Source organism: Haliaeetus albicilla, chromosome 7, assembly GCF_947461875.1.
Source record: "Haliaeetus albicilla chromosome 7, bHalAlb1.1, whole genome shotgun sequence".
In the NCBI taxonomy this organism is placed as follows: domain Eukaryota; kingdom Metazoa; phylum Chordata; class Aves; order Accipitriformes; family Accipitridae; genus Haliaeetus; species Haliaeetus albicilla.
In genome coordinates this window covers 44047968-44069410 of record NC_091489.1, presented here as the reverse complement: position 1 = coordinate 44069410, position 21443 = coordinate 44047968, and the positions used below count along the sequence as shown (strand labels likewise).

The window sequence follows — 21443 nt, the reverse complement described above, 5'->3', positions numbered from 1 at the left end:
CCACCTATTTCTTTTTACATTCCTGCCAAAATACCAAACATTAATCTCCCTCGCTCCCTGCAGGCAAAACATGGGTAATTGGATTTATATGGGTTAGAAATTTGTTAGATTTTTTTATATATATATATACACACAGGCAGAGAAAATATAAACAAATAGGAGGCAGCAGGGGGGACGCACTGCCCTGTTGTGACTGGTCCTGGGACCCGGGTACCAGCTGGCTCAAGCCAAAGCCCCCCACATCTCAGCTCCCTGCAGCCGGCACATCCCCGTGGTCCAGCCGGCCATGCTGACTGCTGGGCTCTGATTTAGGAACTCAACCCACAGCGCTGAACTTCATGCGGTGGGAGTTATCAGTCGTGGCTGCTTCTTTGGTTCATCCCTTCCAACGCTTTGTTTTTCCCTTTACTCATTCCCTTCTTGCCCCTGCCACTTTCTTTCTCCCCTGCCAACTTTTCGCCTCTCTTCTTCCACTTTCTCCCTCCTAGCCTCCCACTCCTCCTCTCTCCAGCTCCAGCCAGGAGGTGACACCACACACAAGCCTTGGCACACCAAGAGAAGAAAAAGCAAGATGCTCTGCGAGACGGCTCCTCGGGTTTCCCCGCTCTGAACCCTACCTGCACTGGAGATGGCACAAAGCGCCTTATCGGCGTCAGCACAATTTACTGATCCGATCCTCCGCCACAACAGTTGTTGTTCTCATTATCTTCCCCCTCCACGGAGAAGCAGACTTTAAGACTCATTTTTATCCTGAGGAACAAGTCCATCAAGTGAGTATAGTCATGGAAACAACTCGTTTTAAGCAAATCTTGGGAAATATTCATAGGAAAACAGAAGTACAATATGTGAGCATTTTGCACTAAAGATCCAACCTTGAAGGCTTCTGTCAGGGAAGACAAGACCTATGCATCAAATCAAACCTGAAGTAAGCAACCCATTACAGACTAAGAATTGTTAGCAGGGGCTGGGGTGGGGAATTATTTTTCTCATTAAAAAAAAATAAGAAGAAAAAAAAAACACCACAAAGAAGAAAAACCAGAACATCCTAACCCTCAAAGACTGCTCGCAAGGACGGAAGAAGAAGTGATAGTCACCGAATCAGATATTCCTTATGAACTGTCTGCTCAGCTGCAGTATCTAAAGATTATCACTTAAAACAATATGTCCAGCTGTTGTAAAAAGCATCCATGGTTTAGGGCTGAGAAACGCAAGGAGGAGGCAAACTGTGAGAGCAGTCAAGGGAACAGAGAAACTCTTCAGAAACCGGGAATGTGAAAGACAGCCACTGTGCCCCGGTTTCATTTTGCAGCGTTAACACCTAATCCTTCTCTAGAAACAAAGACCCGAGCTCCTGGAGCAGCGTGCGTGATCCAGGGGAAGGACAGCTATTACTGCTTGCAATCCCAGGGAGTTTATTATGCTCGCAAAAAGATCTCGTGTACCCTATAGCGAAAGGATTACTAACAGTTCAGTCTCATCCCCTGGAGCTGAATATCACCGCTTGTAACTATTTCTGGCTAGTAGAGCTCAAAAACTTAGCGGGGGGGGGTGCGCTTTTTGCCAGGCAAAAGGACATTCCCAGGGCTTGCATCCTGGCCCTTGGAGAGGTGACACCGAGTGACTCCTCCTCCCGCTGCAGAGCCGGACCAGCTCGCTGCCCTCTCAAAACCAGGCTTTTCTGAAGCAAAAACGCCGGTGCCCTGGTTACGATCTCTGTATCAGCGGGGCTGTAGCTCTCTGCTGCTCGAGTCCGGTCCCACGCTCACGGCAAAGCCTCTCTTGCCGTACCGGCACCAGCTTGGCAGGAGAGGCGTTGGCATGAGCAGCAGCCAAAGCCTCGCCGGCTGAGGGTCAACTCCCCAAAGCCGGCCCCGAAATCTCCCCCCTCGCACAGCAGGACCGTGCTCCTGAGTGGGGACAACCATGCAACCCAAGCAGGCAACCCCACGCAAACCAGCAAGCCCTACCCTGGCCCGAGACGGAGACCGACATTCATCCAGCAGCAAGGACGCCAGGACTTCAAACTCCCTCCAGCATCTCCTCCCGGGATGCTAGCGAGGATAACGGCATGGCGGGGGGGCTGCGAGACTGCTCCAGCCCCCCCGAGGTGGGAAAGGGGCACGACCGGGGAGGTTGGGTAGCGGGTGCTGCACGGTCTCAGCATCTGCATTTCGGCAGCAGCGTCTGCCTTCGTGTAACGGGCTGGGGTGGAGGGAGCCCTCCCGCAACCCCCCGACCTTTGGCCAACCACCCTTCCAACGGCTGCAATATTACAGTGAAATTAGCGGGCACTGTAATTATAACTATCAGGAGCAGATAAGACAAGTTAAATACCAGCTACCTAGGGAGAAATTATTATGCCAGCCAGGAGGATCCAAATGCCAGAATCCGTGGCTGTAATTTCACTGAGTCGCCAATTACAGCTCCGCCACGCAGCGAGCTCTACCTTGGAAACGGCAGGTATATATTTAGCTGCTCCAGAAAACTTTTGGGGTAGGAGGGGGAGGGAGGGGGCAGCAATGGAGCAAGTCCTCGCTAATCTGCTCTTCGCTAATCCCCACGCTTTTAGCATTTGCACACAAAAAGCGGCAACTCTTCCCACTTCTCAGCAAGGATTTAACAGCAGAGACGTGGCTGCATTAACGCTTCTTTTTGCTGCCGGGTACCGCGGTTGCACGTTGCACGGCGGCAGGTGGGTGTCACAACCCCCATTAACAGGTAGGTAAACCGAGGGCTGGTGGTTTGACTGAGACAGAGGCAAAAAAATCTGATTTCCCGACTTCCCAGACCTATGCCCAGAGATTGTGGTCCGCCGCCTGCTCCTGCTGGTTTTATTTTACTGAAGCCTCATCGTGTGCTGAGAAACAGACTGCGGTAGATTATTACACCCAAAAAAAAAAAACCCAACCCCAAAAAAACCAAAAAAAAAAAAAAAACCCCAAAAGCAGCATTGTCAGAAATAATTAAAACTATAATTGCAAAAATAAATGGAAGAATGGCATCTCGTGATGTTTTATTCTGGCTTTTTATTTTTAATTGGAATTGTTCTCATACTCGCTAATTGGCAAAATACAGCCAGTCGCAGAGTCTTGGATGTGAATGAACAAAGCTACCCTGCTTTTTTGGTCTCCTTCGTGGACAAGCAATGGGGGAGGCCACAGAAGCGAATATAAAGGTGGAGGGCGATTTGACTTGAAAATCTGCCTTTAGATAGAGGGGGAAAAAGCATCCCTGTATTATTTAGTTTAGAGAAAAGCCTAGTTTACTTGCCTAACATCTTTTGTACAATCTTAGCACCACCGATGAACGCTCATTTCTTCTAATCATCGCTGACAAGCAACTGCTGTTGGCTCCATTTTACAGATGGGGAAATTGAGGCAGAGAGCAACGGAGGAGCCTTCTCAAGTCCTGGTGTCCCTGGGGCAACAGCCAAGCAGAAAACCCAGCACACCCTGTCTCCCAGCTGCTCCTTCCAACCACTGAAACGCACTCTTTTTGCTTTAATAAAAAAAAAAAAAAGCCACTATTTCTTAAATACTGATAAAACTATAAAGCCTTGAAATTTTGAGCAGCTGTTGTTTTATGTCTTTATGAACTGTACTGATGCCTGTTATAAAAGGTCGGTTTGCTGGCGGCACAAGCAATACGATCCTGTTTACTATACGTCCCCATTTCAACACCTCTTGAATATTTGCCACAGCAGCGGCGTTACCTGCGGTTCAGCCCCTGCCTGCATCGCCTTTGCGCTCCGGCTCAAACGCCGGCAGCCCTCTGCGATGGTGCAGATGCTTCCACCGCTGCGATGCAGTTGGGATGAAACGCAACCCAAGGTTTCTAAGCCAGGGTCAGCCCCTTGGGATTGCTAACCGTGCTGGGGACCTGCCAGTGATACCCCCGTAGCAGCCTAGGGGATGGATGCCCGTGCCCCACGGCTGGCAGGGCACGCATCCAAGAAGCATCGTGCGTAGAAAGCCGAGACTTGGTGGCACTCTTCCCAAAAGCAGAGATTTAATCCTTGTTTCCACATCAAATCCCAGCTGGGAAATTAAAAAGTGACCTTCTTCAACCCCCCTGTCCATTACCAGCGTGCTCCTTGTTCCGTTTCATGTCCCAAACTGGTGCGTAACACGGGTTACTCCTGCCATCTAAACATCTGCCCCGCTTCACAGCAGAAGGTCTTGTATTTCAGAGTCAGGTAAGAGGCAGCTTGATTTTCTGTTGAATAGCACACAGAGAATTTTCAAACTGCCTTGAGTTCCCCAGAGAGGGAAGGTGCATGACTATTACGGGAATTGTTTGTTCTTACAATAAAAAGTCGTGAATTATCAACAATCTCTGCTTAAAACAGGGGAATCATTTGCTGCTGATCTAAGATGACCTAGCAGTTGCCTGTAGATGGAGCCTTAGTTTCTGCAAGGATTATACTGAGCCTCCCTCTGAAAAAGGGTGGAGAGCTGGAAATGGAAGCACCCAAAACGCAATACAGGAAAACCACAACCAGCCTGAAAAGCCTCCAGGTTTCCTCCACCGCTAGCATGCGGTTCTGTTCTCTCTCATCTCTTCCCTTCTGCAATGCAATGTGTGGTTAAAGAGCTGATCTTGGAAAGCAAAGAGCTTCCATCAGCCCTGCCGAAGCCAGGGAGACTCACGGGCTCAGCCCATCTCATGACCAGGCACGCAGCACCGTACGAAGCAGGATGGGAGAGGACCCGATCCCTCCAGACCTAGCAGGACTGCAGCTAATTCTGCAAGTGCGACAACCTGGAATTACAGGTTTCTCAGTTTTTCAAGGCCCAACTCCTCGGCTTGAGCCCCAAGAAAAATACCATTTTGCAGGGAGGACAGCAGAGGACACCTCATCTGCTCCTACTACGGGTGCACAGACTATTTGCTGGGAGAAAACCTCATCAGGGGTCCCAGGCTAGACATCGATCAAAGCATCGCCCACACGGAAAGACTGTCCAGGGCAGTTTCCCCTTCCTGGCTCTCCTGAGGGCATTGCAGCCTGCAAATAAATACCAGCCACATCCTCAAGAAGCTCCACCTTTGGGCTGCTGTGGGCAACCCACAGTTGATGCTACCCCTTTGGGCTGCTGCGTGCAATGCCTTGCCCACCTCCAGACCCAAGGCAAGACGGAAACCTGCTCTCTACTCAGAGGCTGCAGAGGGGTGGCAGCAGCAGGGAAACAAGGGTGGGAGAGAAGAAGGGGGGCCACTGGGAAACAGCAATGCAAGAAGAGATGGGGCAGGCTGAGGGCAAATGGGAGCTGGAGGCCAGAAACCCAACCGCAGCAGGGAAAAGCTAAAGCTGAAAGGAAAAAAGGAGAGGGTGAGAGCATGGGAAAGATGCACCAGAGAGCCTGGGCAGGAGCAGACGCTGAGGGAGTAAATGGGTAGAGAGCAAATGCTTTTGGGGCAAAGGGTTCCTCTAAGCGCTGGCACCCGGAGTCCCACCAGGGGATGCAGAGTTTCTTACACGAAGGCTAAAATACCCCACCGCTCTGGGGCTGGCTGCTTCACAAACATCCCCTCTCGCAAACAGCACAGAAAAGAGGCCAGAAGCTTAAAAAAAAGAAGGAGATCCAAGTCAGCCCTCTGCTGGCAGCAGCCTCGGCCAGTACCGGAGCTGTGGGGGCTCCCAGGGGAAGGGGCTCAGCCCCGTCTCCCCCCCCCCCAGCTCACCCACAGCAAGCACCCATCCTGCTTTGACCGCCACGAGCCTTGCCTCGGAGAGCCCCAAACCACACGCTTCACCAGGGAGACAAATTCAAAAGGCGAGGAAAAGAGCACCAAGGCCAAAGGCATCTCGCTGGGGGATTGTCGTCTTCTCTTTAAACTGCCTTGCTCGCTCTAGCTCAGGTTAATCATTGTTGCGGTTCAATTACGAAGAGCGCACGGAAACGTGCCCTCTGCTCTCCCGCTGCGCCACAGACCCCAGTTACACGGGGTGATGACAAGTGCGTCCCAGCGGGTCCCTGGCTGGGACCGAGGAACAGGGATGCTCCCGGCACAGGCAAACACCCCAAAGTCTGGCAGGAGCTGTGCCGGAGGCAGGCAGACAAGCAACCGACACCTCTCCCGGCAGCACAGCCCTCGAGCCGGAGCCCGTTTCCCACCACCACGATCACGCGCCGAACATTTCCCCTCTACAAAGACCACCCCAGCCGTGGAAAGCCTGGCTGACCCCCCCGTGCCTCCACCGCCCAAACCGGCGCAAGCTCCTCATCCCCGCGATGGCTCGGCTGCTAACGGAGAGCGTGACACGCTCGGCTCGCTTGTGCCATTCCCTGTGCCTGGCTTCGGGAAGAGGAGCTGCTCGCTGCTGCAGCCCCGTTACTCCGGGTCTGCGCGAGGGAGCAGCCAGCCTCGCGTCGGGGGCAACACGCTGCTCGTTATCGCAGAGAAAGCAGCAGACTAACTCCTCCGGACTCGCTCGCTCCAGGCTCATCACGCCCCACCGTCCCCCGTGCTTCTTCCCCAAGTCCCAGGGATGCTCGCCCAGCCAGATTAACCGACTCAGGTCCTCCCTGAAGCGCAAACAGCACGACCCAAAGCCCTGGACGCGAGCTGACTCCCCCACCGCCCTCCGAAAAAGGCTGGGCTGCTATCTGCTCATCTGGCCACGCTGCTGCGATGTCTATTGAGAGCTGCCATCCCACCCAGGTAATGCACCATGTACACCTGTAACTCGTTCAGGGAACGAAAAGGGATGCTCTGCCGTATTGTGCAGCGTAGAAGCGGCCCGTCTGCACATAACCTGCCTGCATTTCTCCTACAGCAAACAGCGTAAGGTAAAGCATCCATCAGAATTCATAAGATGCACCCCTGGAGTAAAAGATTGATTTGATATTAACAGATTCGTGCAGAGACTATAAAGCGATCAAGGCGAAACACTGACACCTCGGAGGCATCGCAGCCCTGGAAACCCGCTGGCGATGCAGGCTGGCATCGGTGCAGGCAGTGCGGACCCCCCCACACCCCTCCCACACAGACACACACGCACGGAGACAACTTTGGGAGCGTGAGGCAGCGCTAACTCGCTGTCTGCCACCTAAGCCCCTTTGTCAGCTCCTCGGCTGGCACCCGCAGCCCCCCGCCAGCACCGACGGGAGATTGCCAGCCTCGCCGCCGCAACCCGCTCTCCGCCACGCAGCACCGGCGCATCGGTCCCCCAAAAAAACCGCTCTGCCACGCCGGGAACGAACCCCTGGGATGCGTGCGAAGTCTCCAGCCCGGTCCCAGGACCCTCCGGCGGCCCCGCTCCGGCGCACAGCATCCCACCGAGAGCCGAAGCCAGGACCCCCCCGGGTCCGTGTCCCCCCCCCAAGGCAGAAATCCAGCTGCTCCTACCTGAGCGTGGCACTCTCCCCTTGCCGCACAGTCACGTTGTCCATAGCTTTGGGGAAGGTGGCATCTCCGCTGCGCACGGGCACTCCTGCGGGCACAAGGAAGAGCAGCCTGAGACAGAGGACGACTAGGCACCTCCAGGGCAGGGCTAAGCACCCACCGACCCCCATCCTGGGCAGCAGGGACTTTTCCGACCCCCGACAAGGAGCGAAAAGGAAGGGGTGGGGGGGGGAGAGGAGGGACGGGGTGCCTGCGGGGGGGGACGGGGGGGAGCAAAACCACCGGGGCGAGCGATGCGGAGCTCCACGGAGATCAGGAGAGCCCCCGGCAAGGCAGCCTGCGAGCGCTGAGCCTGCCGAGCGGCATCCGGAGGGAGTCCCCAGTATCCTTGGGTGAGGGAGGAGGACGGGAGGGCCGGGGGGGGGGGGAGGAGGAGGAAGAGGAGGAGAGAAGGTGCAGAGCAAGAGATGAAGGTCACGGATGTGTGTCTGCTCGAGACGCTACTTTAAGATTCAGTTGGGCACACGCTGCGGAGATCTGGCATCAAAAGTTTATAACCCAAGGAGGAAACGTAAGTGTCTCTGGCAGGAAAGGGAGGGCGGCCATAAAAACAGGCTGGGGGAGCAAAACGGGCTCGGAGTTGGGTTCTTTGCCGGCTGTTGCTCTTTCGTTTAAATAATAGAGGGAGAAGGAAAACGAAGACGGGGAAAAAAAAAAAAAAGCAACAAACAAGCAAAACCCCAAAAGCTCCCCCAAAATGCCGATTCTGCCGCAAGACCGAAACTTCCCCGCGGAGCTGCAGGCGACGTCCCCGCCGCCCAGGACGCGAGGCAGAACCAGCGACGCTCCTCGGCTGCGCAAACTGGGGTCTGGGAAGCGGCTGCTTCCCCCCCCCCCAACACCCTCCGCTTCTCCTCGCCCCAATCCCACCCCCCTCACCCCCCCACCGGGGGCTCGGGGTGGGAGGTTGCTCTCCCAGCTGCCGCTCAACCGAAAAACGGGGAGCGGGGGAAGGGGCGAGGAGGAGGAGGAGGAGGAGGAGGAAGAGGCGGCGGCGGCAGCAGCATCCCAGCCCCGCCGGCGCGGCTGGCCGGCAGCATCCCCGGGCGGCGCGCAGGCTGACTTCCCGGGGTTGTCATGGCAGCGGCTCCATCGCTGACCGGCACTTTGGCTTCCACGCACACCCGCGCCCACCCCGCACCCGCACCCGGGCGGGCGGGGAGCCGAGCCGAGCCCGGCGCCTGCCGCACGCCAGGCTTTAACCCCTGCCGCACCGCGCTCCCACTACCCAAGGGGGGACACACACACACACGCACACACACCCCCCCCGCTTTAACCATCTCAACCCCGGCTGCAGGGAGGACTGTTCTGCCCGCAGCATCACGCTCGTACAGCCCCCAATGAGCAGCAGGGTGCTGGCTCCCTTGCCCACGCCAACCCCGCTTCGCTGCATCTTCCTCTGCATCTTCCTCTGCATCTTCCTCTACATCCACCTGTTGACACGTCTCCCACCCCACTGCGTGCGGGGCTGGGACCGCTTTCTGCCCTGTGCCTGGGCAGCAGGTAGCAGAGAGGGGCTGGCAGCCTGCCTGCAGGCAGGGCAGTGAGAAACGGCGTCCTGCCACCATGTATTTGCCCCGCAGGATCACCTAGTAGGCTGGAAGAGGATCTCCCTGCCCTGTCCCCACTCCCTGACACAGAGATCGTTGCAGCAAGAAGCCCCGGGGCTTTCCGCCCCACCGCTTACAAGCAGGGCAGCGCCCGAGATCAGCAGAGACACCCAGAGACCACCGTTTACCTCCTCAGAGAGCAACTGAGGGCACCAAGACCTAGTGATCGGCCAGACGCATCTGTCTCTGTGCCTACAAAAGAAAGCCAACCTCACGCTGCCATGTCCCGGCAAGCAGGCTGTACAGTTCCTCATGTCCAAGCCAAGACAGGCTGGACCTTGGTTGGGTGCCTTCCTCCAAAGGGCATCTGCCTCTTCTACTGAATATATCACGGGGAACCTGCACCTTCCAGGGGCTAGAGGAGAAGCATGAAGACCAGTGAAAGAGCTTTAGCTGTTTCGGGACCCCAACCTCATCCAGGGACCCAAACACAGCTGCTAAAGCTGATAAAGATGTTTTGCAAGCGTTTTTCAGTGATCTCAAGCCCAATTATCAGCATAGCAGGTCTGTCGTATGTGGCAGTGGGACACAGCAATCCTAAATACACCGCTAGCCACAGGCTAGCACTGCAGAGATGCGTGCTGGCTCCCGGCACCAGCTATGGCTGCAGGCACCAGAGGGATGCTCACTGCAGCTTGGATAAATAGGACAGCCTAGGAGCCGAGCGAGAAAAGCAGGACTGAGTTTTCCATCAGGAAGCTCTTCAGCTGCCGAAAAGTTGGCTTAACCCTGAACACGCAGCTTGGCTGCTTCCTTTCCCCCCCAGCAGTCAACGCTGGGCATCCTTCGGGGGGAAGGATGGAGAGGAAGGACACCCCATCTCCTTCCCGATCTGCTCCTACCCTGGCACAGAGGAACCGTGTCTGCTGGCAGGGAGGGAGCAGCAGCAGAAAGGAGTCAGCACAGACCCATTGCAGCTCCCCACCAGCAAGACAGCCCGACCCTGGGCACTGCTGAGCCTCATCCAGCAGCAGGATGAGCTCTAGCGGGGAGGGTGCTGCAGGGACCAGAAGCTCTGCTGGGTAAAATGGTGTTTACCCCTTGGGATAGGAAGCTGTAGTTCGTAGAGTGTGCGTAGCAGAAAGCCTGCCAGAGCCGGTGTAATTCATGAAAGGGGAGTTTTAAAGGGGAAAAAAGCCCGTCTGCCTCAGAAAGAGTCTCTGAGGAGACTGGAGAGACATGGCTCCACGAACAGATGTAAAGGCAGGGCATAAACGGATAGACGGATAGCTAAACTGGCTGCTACAGACAGCTGCGCACAGGTAAGCATACATGGGGCATCGGGGAGGGGAAAGAGGGGGCTGGGAAGGGAATGTTATACATATTTCCGTAACGGAAACCTGCTTAACTGTGTAGGGACCCAAAAGCCTGGCACAACTACGCAGGAGACTGTGGGAGATACGTCTCGACCACACTCACCCCGGAGGCCGCTTTGCGCATCCGACACAGGTGCAGGCAGCCAGAGCAGCCTCTCCGGCCCCCGTCTTCTGGACGACCCCATCACAAATATCTCCCAGTCCCATCGCTCTGGTTAACACTACCTCCTGAGTGAGCATGCTGCCATCAAATGAAGGGAACAAGCTGGGACGCGGGAGAGAAAAGGGCAAGGGAATAAGAACTTGAAATCCAGGAGGCTACAAAATCTGGATGCAAACACTAAGTCAGCAGGCACGAAAGCAGAGCCGCTTTTGTACCTAGACAGTCTGCAGACCTGAGGTTGTATGGGGTAGTCATGCGGGTGGCTTCAGTTCAGGTCCCTGTCTAAAAATATCGCCTAGCTGAGAGGGACTCAGAGGCTGGCACAGGCCCTGGGGGCATCAGGCATATGGCAGTGGCGGATCCTGCTCCTCACAGTGACGTTAACAAGCCCTGACCTTCTCTCATCATCCCAGAGGCTCAGAAAGAAACTGAGACTGCAAGGACAAGTCCTTCCACCTCCCCGTCTCTCGCCTCCCAGCCGATTGTCAATCTCAGCTTTTATTAGTGGTGCAGTTTGGCCTCCATCTCCCTCGGAGATTTCTCCCTCGTTGCTCTAATCAGGAGCTTGCAAATGTCAAGAGTACAGGCCTGGAAGTAATTAGTGAGGGACTGGAGCCCAGGGGCCACGGAGTGGCTCAGCAGCAGCGCTGCTCCGGTACCGCGCCGGGGAACAGCCTGCAGCCACCAGGACCTACGGACGGCTGCCCTCGATTTTATTCTTCAGCCTCACTGCTGCTCCCGGATTATTTTCCCTTTCTCCACACAACTCAGGGCCTGCTGAGATGCTCTCGGCGCAGCAGGGAGCGAGTCCAGCTCCTTTGAGATGAACCGCAGCGAGGGACGCGGAGACTCCAGTGACACCGGGACCCTACGCGCTTGGCCAGCAAGTGTCACCTCCCTGCTCACGAGCAGCCTTTGGGACACTGCCTCTTCCAAAGGAGCTCCAAAGAGTATTTCTAACTCCTTTTAAACAAGACACGGGTATTCACAGCCTACAGCCTTCCCGCAAGCACCCTGCCTGGGTAGGGGAACGCTATGAAGCACGGACACGGCTGCACCAGCGAGGTGCATTTCACCCCGGGTCAGCAACTTCTCCCGCGGAAGGCACAACGAACCACCACGTCCTTGTCAAAGGGGAAAGCACAGTCCTCAGCCGGCAAAGAAAACTAAATCTTAAGGCAGAGATAATGGGCAATAGCTTTCTTTTCTTTTTTCGAGATGAACTTTGGTGTCTCTAAGCCATTCAGCCTTGTTCACAACTGAAGGGGTTAATGCTGCGCCCAGGAATGCAAAAACCCAGCAGAGCTGTAGGGGAGAGCAGTCCTTGGAGGACCTGGGCTTGTTTAATCAAAGAGCTAATCCTTGCTCCCAGGGATTCGCCCTCCAGCACTGGTGGAAGTTCTCCAGATGTCCCTCTGGAAACCCCAGACAAGCTTTTTCAAAGACGCCGGCTCCTCTCCAGTCCCTGGCTTGCAGACAGCTGCTCGGTGCTTTCCGAACACGGGGCTCTTTTAAGGCATCTCTCTCCCAGGGCATGTGAAATTTCTAATCCTGAACATCTTGGCCACACTATCTGGCCAAGATGTATGTAACACCTCCACGGCAAATAGAGAGAGCTGTGTCTTGTTGGTATCCTGCTACGTACAGATGGCGTCTGGGCTCGGGGCTATAAGATTTTTAACTAATATCTTTCTGCACTGTTATCCCCTCCTCCCTTTTCTCCCACCTCCTCTTTCTCTCCCTCCTTCTCTCCATCTGTCCCTACCCCCTCTTTTCTCCACCTTTTCTCTTGCACACTTGCAGCTGCTAATTTTTACCCAGCATATTTGGCAATCCATCCCGACACCTCTTCCCCCACACCCTGCTGCCCCGCTTCCTCCTTTTCCCACTTGCTGCCGAATATTCTCATTTCTTCACCCAAAAGCAAGAGCGTGCACAGAGAGCACCGTGCACGGGCAGGACGAGCACGCACGCCCCATGCAAAGTAGCAGAGCAGGGAGAATCGCATATCACAGTCCCGGGATAAAGCTGAGCATCCGCCGGCACGTGGGGAGGAGGGGGGACACCAAAGCATCACCCCCTTCCCAGGATGAAAGCCTTAGAAAAGCCGTTTACAGCTGGATTGACCACTGCCCAGCCAACGGCACACGCACAGCTCTCTCCCTCTGTCACCCCTGCCTCTCTCCGGCAGAATTTATTTATTCCACTTAATTTTTCCAGTTGTTTTATCTTGTTTTATCTTCACACTAAATCAGGCTCTCTCTGCAAACTGAACTTTTATTTTCCGTGCTGTTACATTTAATGCATTTTATCGCATGAATTTAGAAAAAAAAAAAAAAACCAAAACCAAAAAAACCTGCTGAGGTAATTGTGAAAAAAATGCAGCCTATTCTTCAAATTGATCGTGGTGCTTGAACTCGCCTGGGCAGAAAATGCAAACTCAAGACTCATGCTCCTCGCTAATACCTGACCGCTGGACTGGCTTGGCAGTCAATGCCCAGGTAGCCCCTCTGACACCATCCTCGTGCCCTAAACGCAAGCACAAATCCTCCCTGCTTCCATAAAATCCTTCCAAGAACATGCAAACCCAGCCTGGGGTCACGCTGAAAGCGTGGTGAAGCAGGTCGTGGTTCAGGAGGACCTGCAACACCCGCTCAACTGCACAGTGATGGCTGTGGATTTTAACAGCATTACTTTACACTTAATGCTCAGCATGCAGCTAAAATCCCAGGCTGAACCAAAGACATATGGCACGCTTAAAATGTGTGTAAACCTGACAACTGAAATTCGGAAAGGAGGCAGCTCTGAAGACACCCACCTTGCAGAGTTAAAAGCAGCCTCCCTCATTACGCCAAATATTAAAGAAAAAAAACCAACTCTGAAAACACCCTGCGCTGCTCAAGCAAACCTCGAAGGAGCTGGGACACCCGGGTACAGCAGAACCGTGCAGAGCCGTCACAACATTGCCCGAAAAGCTTGAAAGGTGAGGATTTCATTTTCCAGCAGTCTTTCTGACAATGATCCAGGATTTTATTTTTTTTTTTTTCCTAAGGAAATCAAAATGTTAAGATTTTCTTTGTGATGCCAAGATTTTTTTGTTGCCATTCCTGTTGGTATTTAGTGCATTTGGGCAAGTTTTCAACTCCCATGCCGTTTTTCCGTTAAAACCTGACTCTCTAGGGAAGGGGCGGGGGGGGGGCAATTACAGACGTGCGACATTTTGCTTAGTTGCCAGAACATTACGCCAAAGTTCAGCCTGCTTCACGGAGGACATTGTCTTGCAAAAAAAATTGCTGGCTGATTATCAGAGAGCACAACAAAAAACCCACTACGTTGCATAGCCCCTGCTGGCGTTTGCCAAAGAGATGCTTCCAGGAGCCCATTCCCCAATTTCCCATATCCCTGGAAAGCAGAGGCAAAAAAATCAGAGCGGGGCCGAAAGGAATTGGAGGATTAGAGAAGAGAAAAAAAGTGCAGGGTGGGGGTGTACCTTCAGCTGGGCTTCCTTGGGGTGGACGGAGCCCTGGTCCAAAGAGGGGTGTCTGCAGTCACCCCACAGCAGGCAGGGCAGGGGACGCCGGGGGGGACACAGTGCTGGGCTACGGGGGACCCGAGGGGAGCTCCAGCCTGCACTGACCCACGGGGACAAGCGAGGGGGGCTTAAAGGCTATGTACCGGCAAGCACACCCCATTAAGGCACATTTCTTTGGGCGCGGGGAGAGGACACAGGTAGTCCCTGCCTTCCCCTTAATCATAGGGTGCAGGCAGACAATTTGCAGCCCGCGGAAGGCTCCAGCACCTACAGCGCCTGCGGGAAGAGGGAGGGAGGCAGCCTGTCCGCACCTCTGCACGGCGTGTGCAGGATGAGGCCGGGAAGAGCTGCTCCATCCACCCATGGCCCAAAGTCCTATTTAGAGGAAAAGGAGGGAAAGTAGGTTACGAACAAGGGAGGCAGACGAGCTGCCGTAAACAGGGCAGCAGCGCTGCACACTCCCACAGGCTCTCGTCTGTTCGGAGCGTGGCCAAGCACGGGGCAGCACAATGGCCCCGTTTCCCCCCCCGGCTGCCACCTCGAAGGGCCCCCCTGTAGCCCCAAAGTGAGCTCAAGGGATGGGTGCCGATGTCGGGGTGCCGCTGTTGACGAGCGGGTGCTGATGGAGCTGTGGGACAGCACGCTGCATGCACCCCGTCTTCTCAGCCCCAGGGACTGGGGGGTGCCCCCAAAAACCTACATAGCTCTTCTGCGGAGGGAGGGACACAGCCATTTTGCCCGGACGCACACATCCAAGGAAGCAGGAGCACAAGTCTATCACGTCCGCTCCCTTCGCAAAATCATCTGTCAGCCTAGAGAAAGCCAAGGGCCGTACACGCACTTGGGTCCCCACCATGCACGAGCATCTCCGGTTCACCCCAAACCCTACGAATGAGCCTGACTCAGTGCTGGCAGGCAGAGGTCCCAGTTTGGCAAAAGCCACGACCAATGTTGAAGGGCCGCAAGCTGAACCCGAACCACAAAGACAGAGAGAGGGAAGAGGGGGAGCAAGTAGGAAGAGGCCACGCAAAGGATGGTGGTCTCCAACTGAGGGCACCAGCCATGCCAAGGTCCAAGGGGCCAGGAGCACGGACAGGCCTGAAGGCATCTCTGAGATGGAGGAGTTAAAGAAAGACGTGCAGGTGGGAATGAGCTCTGACAGAAAAGGAGCCCGGCTGGGTTTGACGTGGTTTCTCCATCGTTAGGATCATACTCACGTACCACCTAATGACTTCTCACTGGGACAAGGTGTGGAGGCACAATCACGTTCCCAAATTAGTCCAGGAGTAGGAGAAACACCAGAAAAGAGGCTCTTGATCACAGATGGCTCGGCATTGCTGAGCCTGGGCATGCAATGTGCATTTGAGTCTTCCCAGCCATTACAGACTAGAAATGGAAAACAGGACCCGGGATTTAGTCCTGCATCTACCACAGTCTCGCCCTGACCGTGGGCAAGGCAGCGAGCATCTCGGAGCCCCTCAGCTTCCCCCACCTGCCAAGTGGAGCAGGAACATTTCTTCCTTCTCCTGGGAGCATTACAAGGCTCATTTCATAGATGCTTGCAAAGTGTTTTGTGAGCTCTTAACTGAACGAATAAAAGAACAAATAAATAGACAGCACATAGCCCTGTTTATCCTATTTCTAAATATGAAGCCATTGCATAGCCTCTGGGCTTATTTACAAAATGCAGAGATGTAGAAATGATCAGAGCGCCGTTGTGCCACCTACGTTAGAAGCGGGAAGAGGGAAACACCACGCTCTTGGCTGTCCTGGGAGGCTTCGAAACGGTGCCCGCAGCACACATTCCGAAAGTTAGAGAAAGGAAAATCATCTCTCGCCGTTCTCCTCGGTACGCCCTGACTTTTTTCACACCTGGATGACACAAGAGCCACCCACCTCGGGGCTGGCTGAGCCAAGACAACCCGCTCCCATGCTCGGAGGCAAGGAGGACCAGGCGTCCCCCAGCACGGGGCTGAGCAGCGAACCCATCCCAACCCAACGCAGCCGCAACGGACTGCAAGCCCTGGTGCTCTGCCCAGCCCCGCTCTGACGCAGGGCAGCAGGGTTTGCCAACCCGGCCCAAACCCCAGACCTGCCTCAGTATCAGCAGAGTGGCCAAGACAGCAAGATTTAAAGAGAGGGAGGGAAGAAGAGAAAAATTTGCCTAATTATATAGAGATGAGCGGGAGCTTGAAAACCTGTCTTCTCTTGCAAGCAACGGCTCGTGCCCCGCAAAACAAGAGTGGAAGCACTGCACGTTGTGCTCCACCTGCCCACCGGGTACCCCTCATCCCCTCCAACCCAGTCCTCTCCTCTCAGGTAAGACGGTCCCCAGTGGCCCCCCAGCTCTCACCATGAAGCAACGCACCCCTCGCCCTGTCTACCACCACCCCGGGCAAGCGCAGCAGCCTGCCTCTGCCTCGACACCCTCATTTTTGCACCTATGCACGCAGCCGCCCTCCCAAGGCAACCAGCCAACACGCAGGAGCCTTCGAGAACTTCTCGCTGGTTTGCAGGAGCATTCAGCAAAGGCAGGAGGGCTGGGGGCAGCGGGGAGCCGAGCGGGGTCTCTGCAGAACTGGGGAGGAAAATGCCCCCGTACCCCCTCCGCCACAGTGCTGCTGGGCAGGCTTGGCAGTCGTGTTAAGCAGGTAGAGGTCTAAACGCTTATTCTCAGCCTGTCTGAACTACCTGGGCTTCACGGGCTGCAAGTCCCAGGAGAAATAAAAATTCTCAGTATTTTCAGTCTTTCCTCTCTGTGGCCAGTGCAGATGATGTTTTTTCACCTTTGAAATTCTTGCTTCTAAGGGCTGAAAAAAACATTAGGTAAGGGAAGGATCTCGGTTCCTGCAGGCTTTGGAAAACTTCCCTGGGAGTCTGATTTGAGCTGTGGGTAAATGCCAGTGCAGGTCCCCCGTTATCTGAACCAGCAGATCTGCTCCATGCGTGTCTCGCTGCTGATTTATTCCCAGTGGTATTGGGCACAATGAGATAAATACGCAAGCTGCAAAGCCGGGGTATGGATGTGAACATCTCCATCTTCCTAGGTCAGTTTTAATTCATCTTTTAGATTCAGCCTGGTGTGAGCTATTCACTTCTGACTCCAACCCAATTCTCTTCAAAGCCCGGGTCTGCCTGGATTCTGGGATTAAAATCTAGGTTTGCAGCAAACAAAACTAAGCTTGCTTTATGAGGAAAAGTAACCTTGGGGGAGGGTTTGACTGCAGTTTCAAAGGCTGAGCAAGGTTTCTGTACACAGCACTGACTCAGTTCTGCTTGCTGTCAGCAATCCCTGCTATCTCCAGGTTGCTGACAACCCGACAATCTCCGATACCGCAGTAAGGAAACAACCTGCAAGCCGCAAAGCCCGTTATCCCATTTTGCAGAGAGAATAATGAGGTAGGAAAAGACAAAGGAACCCAAATATCTTTGGAGAAATAAGAGACCTGCCCAAGGCCGCCCTGGAAGCCCAGAGTCCCTCCAATGTGCACCGTTCCCCATGGACACATGGCCTTGGAGCATCCTAGGTTGCTACCAGGAGCTGGCTCCTCCACCACCAAATAGCCCTGAGGCTCCTTCTAGCACATCGAGGGCAAAGCCCCTTTCACCCCACCAATTCAACCAAGGACACACCGCTGCAAAACCACGACCGTTTCCAAAACGGCGGGCACCGGTTCCAAAATAATCTCCCCAGGCTCAACGTGGTCATTGCGAGACACCTGCCCAGGGCTATTCATCCCCAGGTAAGAGCGTCAGAGAGCACGACGAGCTAGACAGCTCCATCACTCGCCCGCCCAGCCTGCAGCTCCTCACGTACGTTGTTATTAAAGCCAGCATTTGTCATGTTAAGCAGCTGTTCTAACATAAAGCAAAACTGTCAAGGAAAATACGAGCGTTGCAGATGCGCGGCATTTTCTTCCCTAACCCGCTTTATTTTTATTTATTTGTGTTTTTTCCCCTCCCAGCTCCTTCACCCTTTAAAACTACCCCTGCTACTGCAGCTGGCTCTGCAAGCCACCATCCCGATAAGCAGCCACTTGCTCGCTTCTTCTGGACTTCACAGGCTCTCCTATTCATTGTTGTTTCTCTGTCGCTACAAATTGGCACTTCTAAAGAGATTTCCAGGCCAAGTATTAACCCCCTCCGGAGCCCAGCCACATAAACACATGCATTATTTGTCAAACGAGAGGAAGGCAGTCAAGCTGTAGGGAAATTTAAGTGACTTGTCTGAAACAGCACCGAGGAGCGAAGGCAGAGGAGCCGAGACAGACAACCCTAACTGCTACAGGATCTTCTCTCTTCCTTCCAGCCCCGTCTGCAGCCGAAACCCTGAAATCCTCCGTCTGCCTGATAAATCAGCAAATGCAGGCTCCCTTTCAGAGCTAGAAATAGGACCCAGGAGTCCTGACATCACACAGCCATATTTAAGCACAAAACAAGGTTTCCTCTCGTTGCAAATTCCAGTCCAAACTCCTTTTAGAAAAAGTTTTATAGAGGTTTTATTTATTGTCAACTCCTGGATGATAAAAAGAGGCCACTACAAGTCCTGTTTATTTCGCACCCTCGCAGGAATCGGAGGGGCTGAGATGTGAAACAAATGAAGGGCTCCAGCACTGACCCTGGGCTCGTGCTGGTTTGCAGACCGCTGGGTGATTATTTTATAATAGCTGATAGCATCTGTGATTTAATGCAGCTGTTAGAAATTAGCAAGGACTCTATCGAAAGCATCCCAGTCACTCACGATAACAGGCTAATAAATCATTCCCCCAGTGCTCCGTGGCATTTATGGTTCTATTTTAGAGATGCAAAGCATAGATCCGGCTGCTCTCCTGGATTTATTTTTATTTATACTTTTAATAATGCAATTAAATAAATAAATTTAGGATGTTGTGACTCTGTTGCCAAAAACAGCACCGATGAGAACTTCCCCTGCATGACTTCCCTTCGTTATTTTCTCCCCGCTAGCCAATTAAACGGAAAACAAATGGCTCCAAGGCTCCTCCAAGATATTGCTTGCTACGCATGGGGTGAAAATCTCGTACCGCTGAAATCCAGGGGAGGCAGGAAGGGAGATGTGGGAAGACAGGGGAAAAAAGCTGGGGTGACTTTCACTCTTTTCGCTGTCCAAATTTCTTCCCACCACACCACAATCCTGAATATCTAGGCGCTACATTTCATGGAGGCATATGTGAATGCACTCACAGTTGCCCAGTCTTCAATTAGCCACCAAACCCAGCTTTATTATTTTCTTATGGGGCAACGATTTGGGGCATGCCCTACGCTCCTGGAAAGAGTAAAAAAGCAGCAACTTCCCCCATATCTACCTATCGTGGCTGCAACCTGGGTGCTTAAAAACCTCCCCTCAAATAGGATGCCTGATGCCAGAGCAGGAGGAAGGGTCTCACGAGGCTGGCTGACCAGCCTGGCATGTCTTTCTCCGCTGAACCACATCACGATGGAGCGCACCCTGCCCTGTCTGTATGCCTCCAGATAAAACCAAGGGAATTACACGTGCTGCCTGGGTTGATGTGCCTGCTCCAGACATCCTGCTTCGGAGAGAACGGCCAAGGGAGGTGGGAGCACCACCGCGCAGAGGGAGCTAATCATGCAGAGATGGACGTGAGCTCCAAAACCTTCCTTCTCCCTCGCAGCACGAGAGAAGCGCCGCACTTCGCAGCGTCCCGAATGGCTCCACAAACCTCGCAAGAGACGCACCGAGGAGCAACGCACCCCTCACTCTGTCCGCCATCACCCCGGTGAGCCCGGGAGCCTGCCTCTGCCTTGACACGCTCATTTTTGCACCTACACACGTGCTTGCTCTCCCGAGGCAACCCGCCAACACACACGAGCCTTCAAAACATCTCCCTGATGGGGCGACTGGCTTGCAGGAGTTCTCAGTTCTCTTGCAAAAAGCAGGAGGGCTGGGAGCAGAGGGGAGTCGAGCAGGGTCTCTGCAGCATCCTTGCATGCCACGGAGAGGTCACGATGCATCTCTCCTGCTTTTTCCCTTAAATGAACTCCCCGCAGCCAGCATGTCCTGGAATACAACGCGCCAGAGATTGACAGCTTCAGGGTCACAGCTTGTTTCAAAGGGCTTTTTTGCAAGGTTTCACCAGGCTCGCATTGAACGCCACCGAGGAGAAGCCAGGGGCACCCAAGCTCAGCTGCTTCAAAGCAAGAGCTTGTTGGGTTACGTTCTGAGCTTTTGTGAAGTTCTTGTTCTTTTTTTTTTTTTTCTAATCTCCTTAAAATGAGCCTTATCCTGTGATCTCTCACATGGCCAGTTTGCATTCTCACAGGGCGCCTGACAAACAAGGTCAGCTTCACCTCTGGGGGGTCTCCATCACTTGGAGACCTGACCCATCCTGAGTTCGGTGTGCAGCCCACCTGCACCCCAGGTCAAGGTGGGGAACAAGCACCCCGGTGTCTTACCTCAACATTACCAACCCCCTTGCTTTCCTGCACTGCAACCCACCAAAATAAAAAAAATAATTAAAAAAAAAAAAAAGACTGTTGCTTCTCCTTCATCTAAGAATATTTTCAGTTAATAAGGAGAAGGAACCAATTTATTTCTCAGCCATGCACTAAACTCTGGTGTGAGAGAGTTTAGAGTAAGCAAACACCCAATAAAGTCTGTGCAGACTTCACTGGAGCTGAATCAGATCTCTGCTGGGTCCATTTAAAATGCTCTAAGCATTTTCATCATACCCTTACTTTTAAGTAGAGTTACAGTCAGAAAAATTACTCTGCATGCACGACCCCAGAGGTTTCATATTTCTTCTCCTGCGGTGACAGTTCCCGAGCAGATCTGCTTAATTTACAAGTTGGGAGATAGGGTTGCTTTCCCTGCCCCTCCCTTAAAACTGCCAGCCCTGCAAATTCCTCTGGAATGGAAATACTTGCCTCCCCTCGCTGGCTCTGCCACCTCAGCACAGGACAGACAGCCCTGGGCATGGCTCCCGAGACACGAGCGGATAGGAGAGGGAAACCCGGCCGGCTCCCGATCCCGGAGCTGCCGCAGCGGCTCACCGGAGATGAAGCACTGGGTGCTCTCGTCGCCCACATGCGACACAGAAGCGGGGAGGACGTGAGGATTTCCAGCGATAAGATGGAGATCACACGTAAAGCACCAGCAGAAAGCCACCATGACTAGTTGCGGAGGGTTTTTTTTAATTATAGAAACTGATTCTTTGCAATTACTGTTTAATATAATGGAATTTATCATTAAAGCAATGGGTTCAACTGCTCTGATCTTTTTCCATTTAAATAAAGACGGATGGAGAAAGCTCTGGGAATTGGCACCACCCACCAGGCAGACCGGCATCTCTAACGCGGGAGCGCTACCGCAATCAGGTCGGAATATTCACAGCTCCCCGCGGAGTGAAAACAAACAGAGCTTCTCCCTGGTGCCCCAA

General features: G+C 53.8%; 1 protein-coding gene and 1 long non-coding RNA gene across 7 annotated transcripts in view; one reads left to right on the top strand and one right to left on the bottom strand.

Moving 5' to 3' along the window:
• The window catches only part of OPCML (opioid binding protein/cell adhesion molecule like), a 301280-nt gene that overhangs the window by 99679 nt on the left and 180158 nt on the right, over positions 1 to 21443 (bottom strand). For 3 of the 6 annotated variants that reach the window (XM_069788148.1, XM_069788151.1, XM_069788152.1), the window contains one exon: positions 7351 to 7435. In XM_069788148.1, the coding sequence (XP_069644249.1) occupies positions 7351 to 7435 (85 nt within the window). Of the gene's footprint in view, positions 1 to 7350; positions 7760 to 7851; positions 8261 to 21443 lie in introns of those variants that run through there. The other 3 variants (XM_069788150.1, XM_069788149.1, XM_069788146.1) reach the window with 3 other exon arrangements.
• Positions 2617 to 3553, top strand: LOC138685892 (uncharacterized). Its single transcript, XR_011325268.1, has 2 exons — positions 2617 to 2718; positions 3295 to 3553. It is a non-coding gene; the product is annotated as an uncharacterized lncRNA (long non-coding RNA).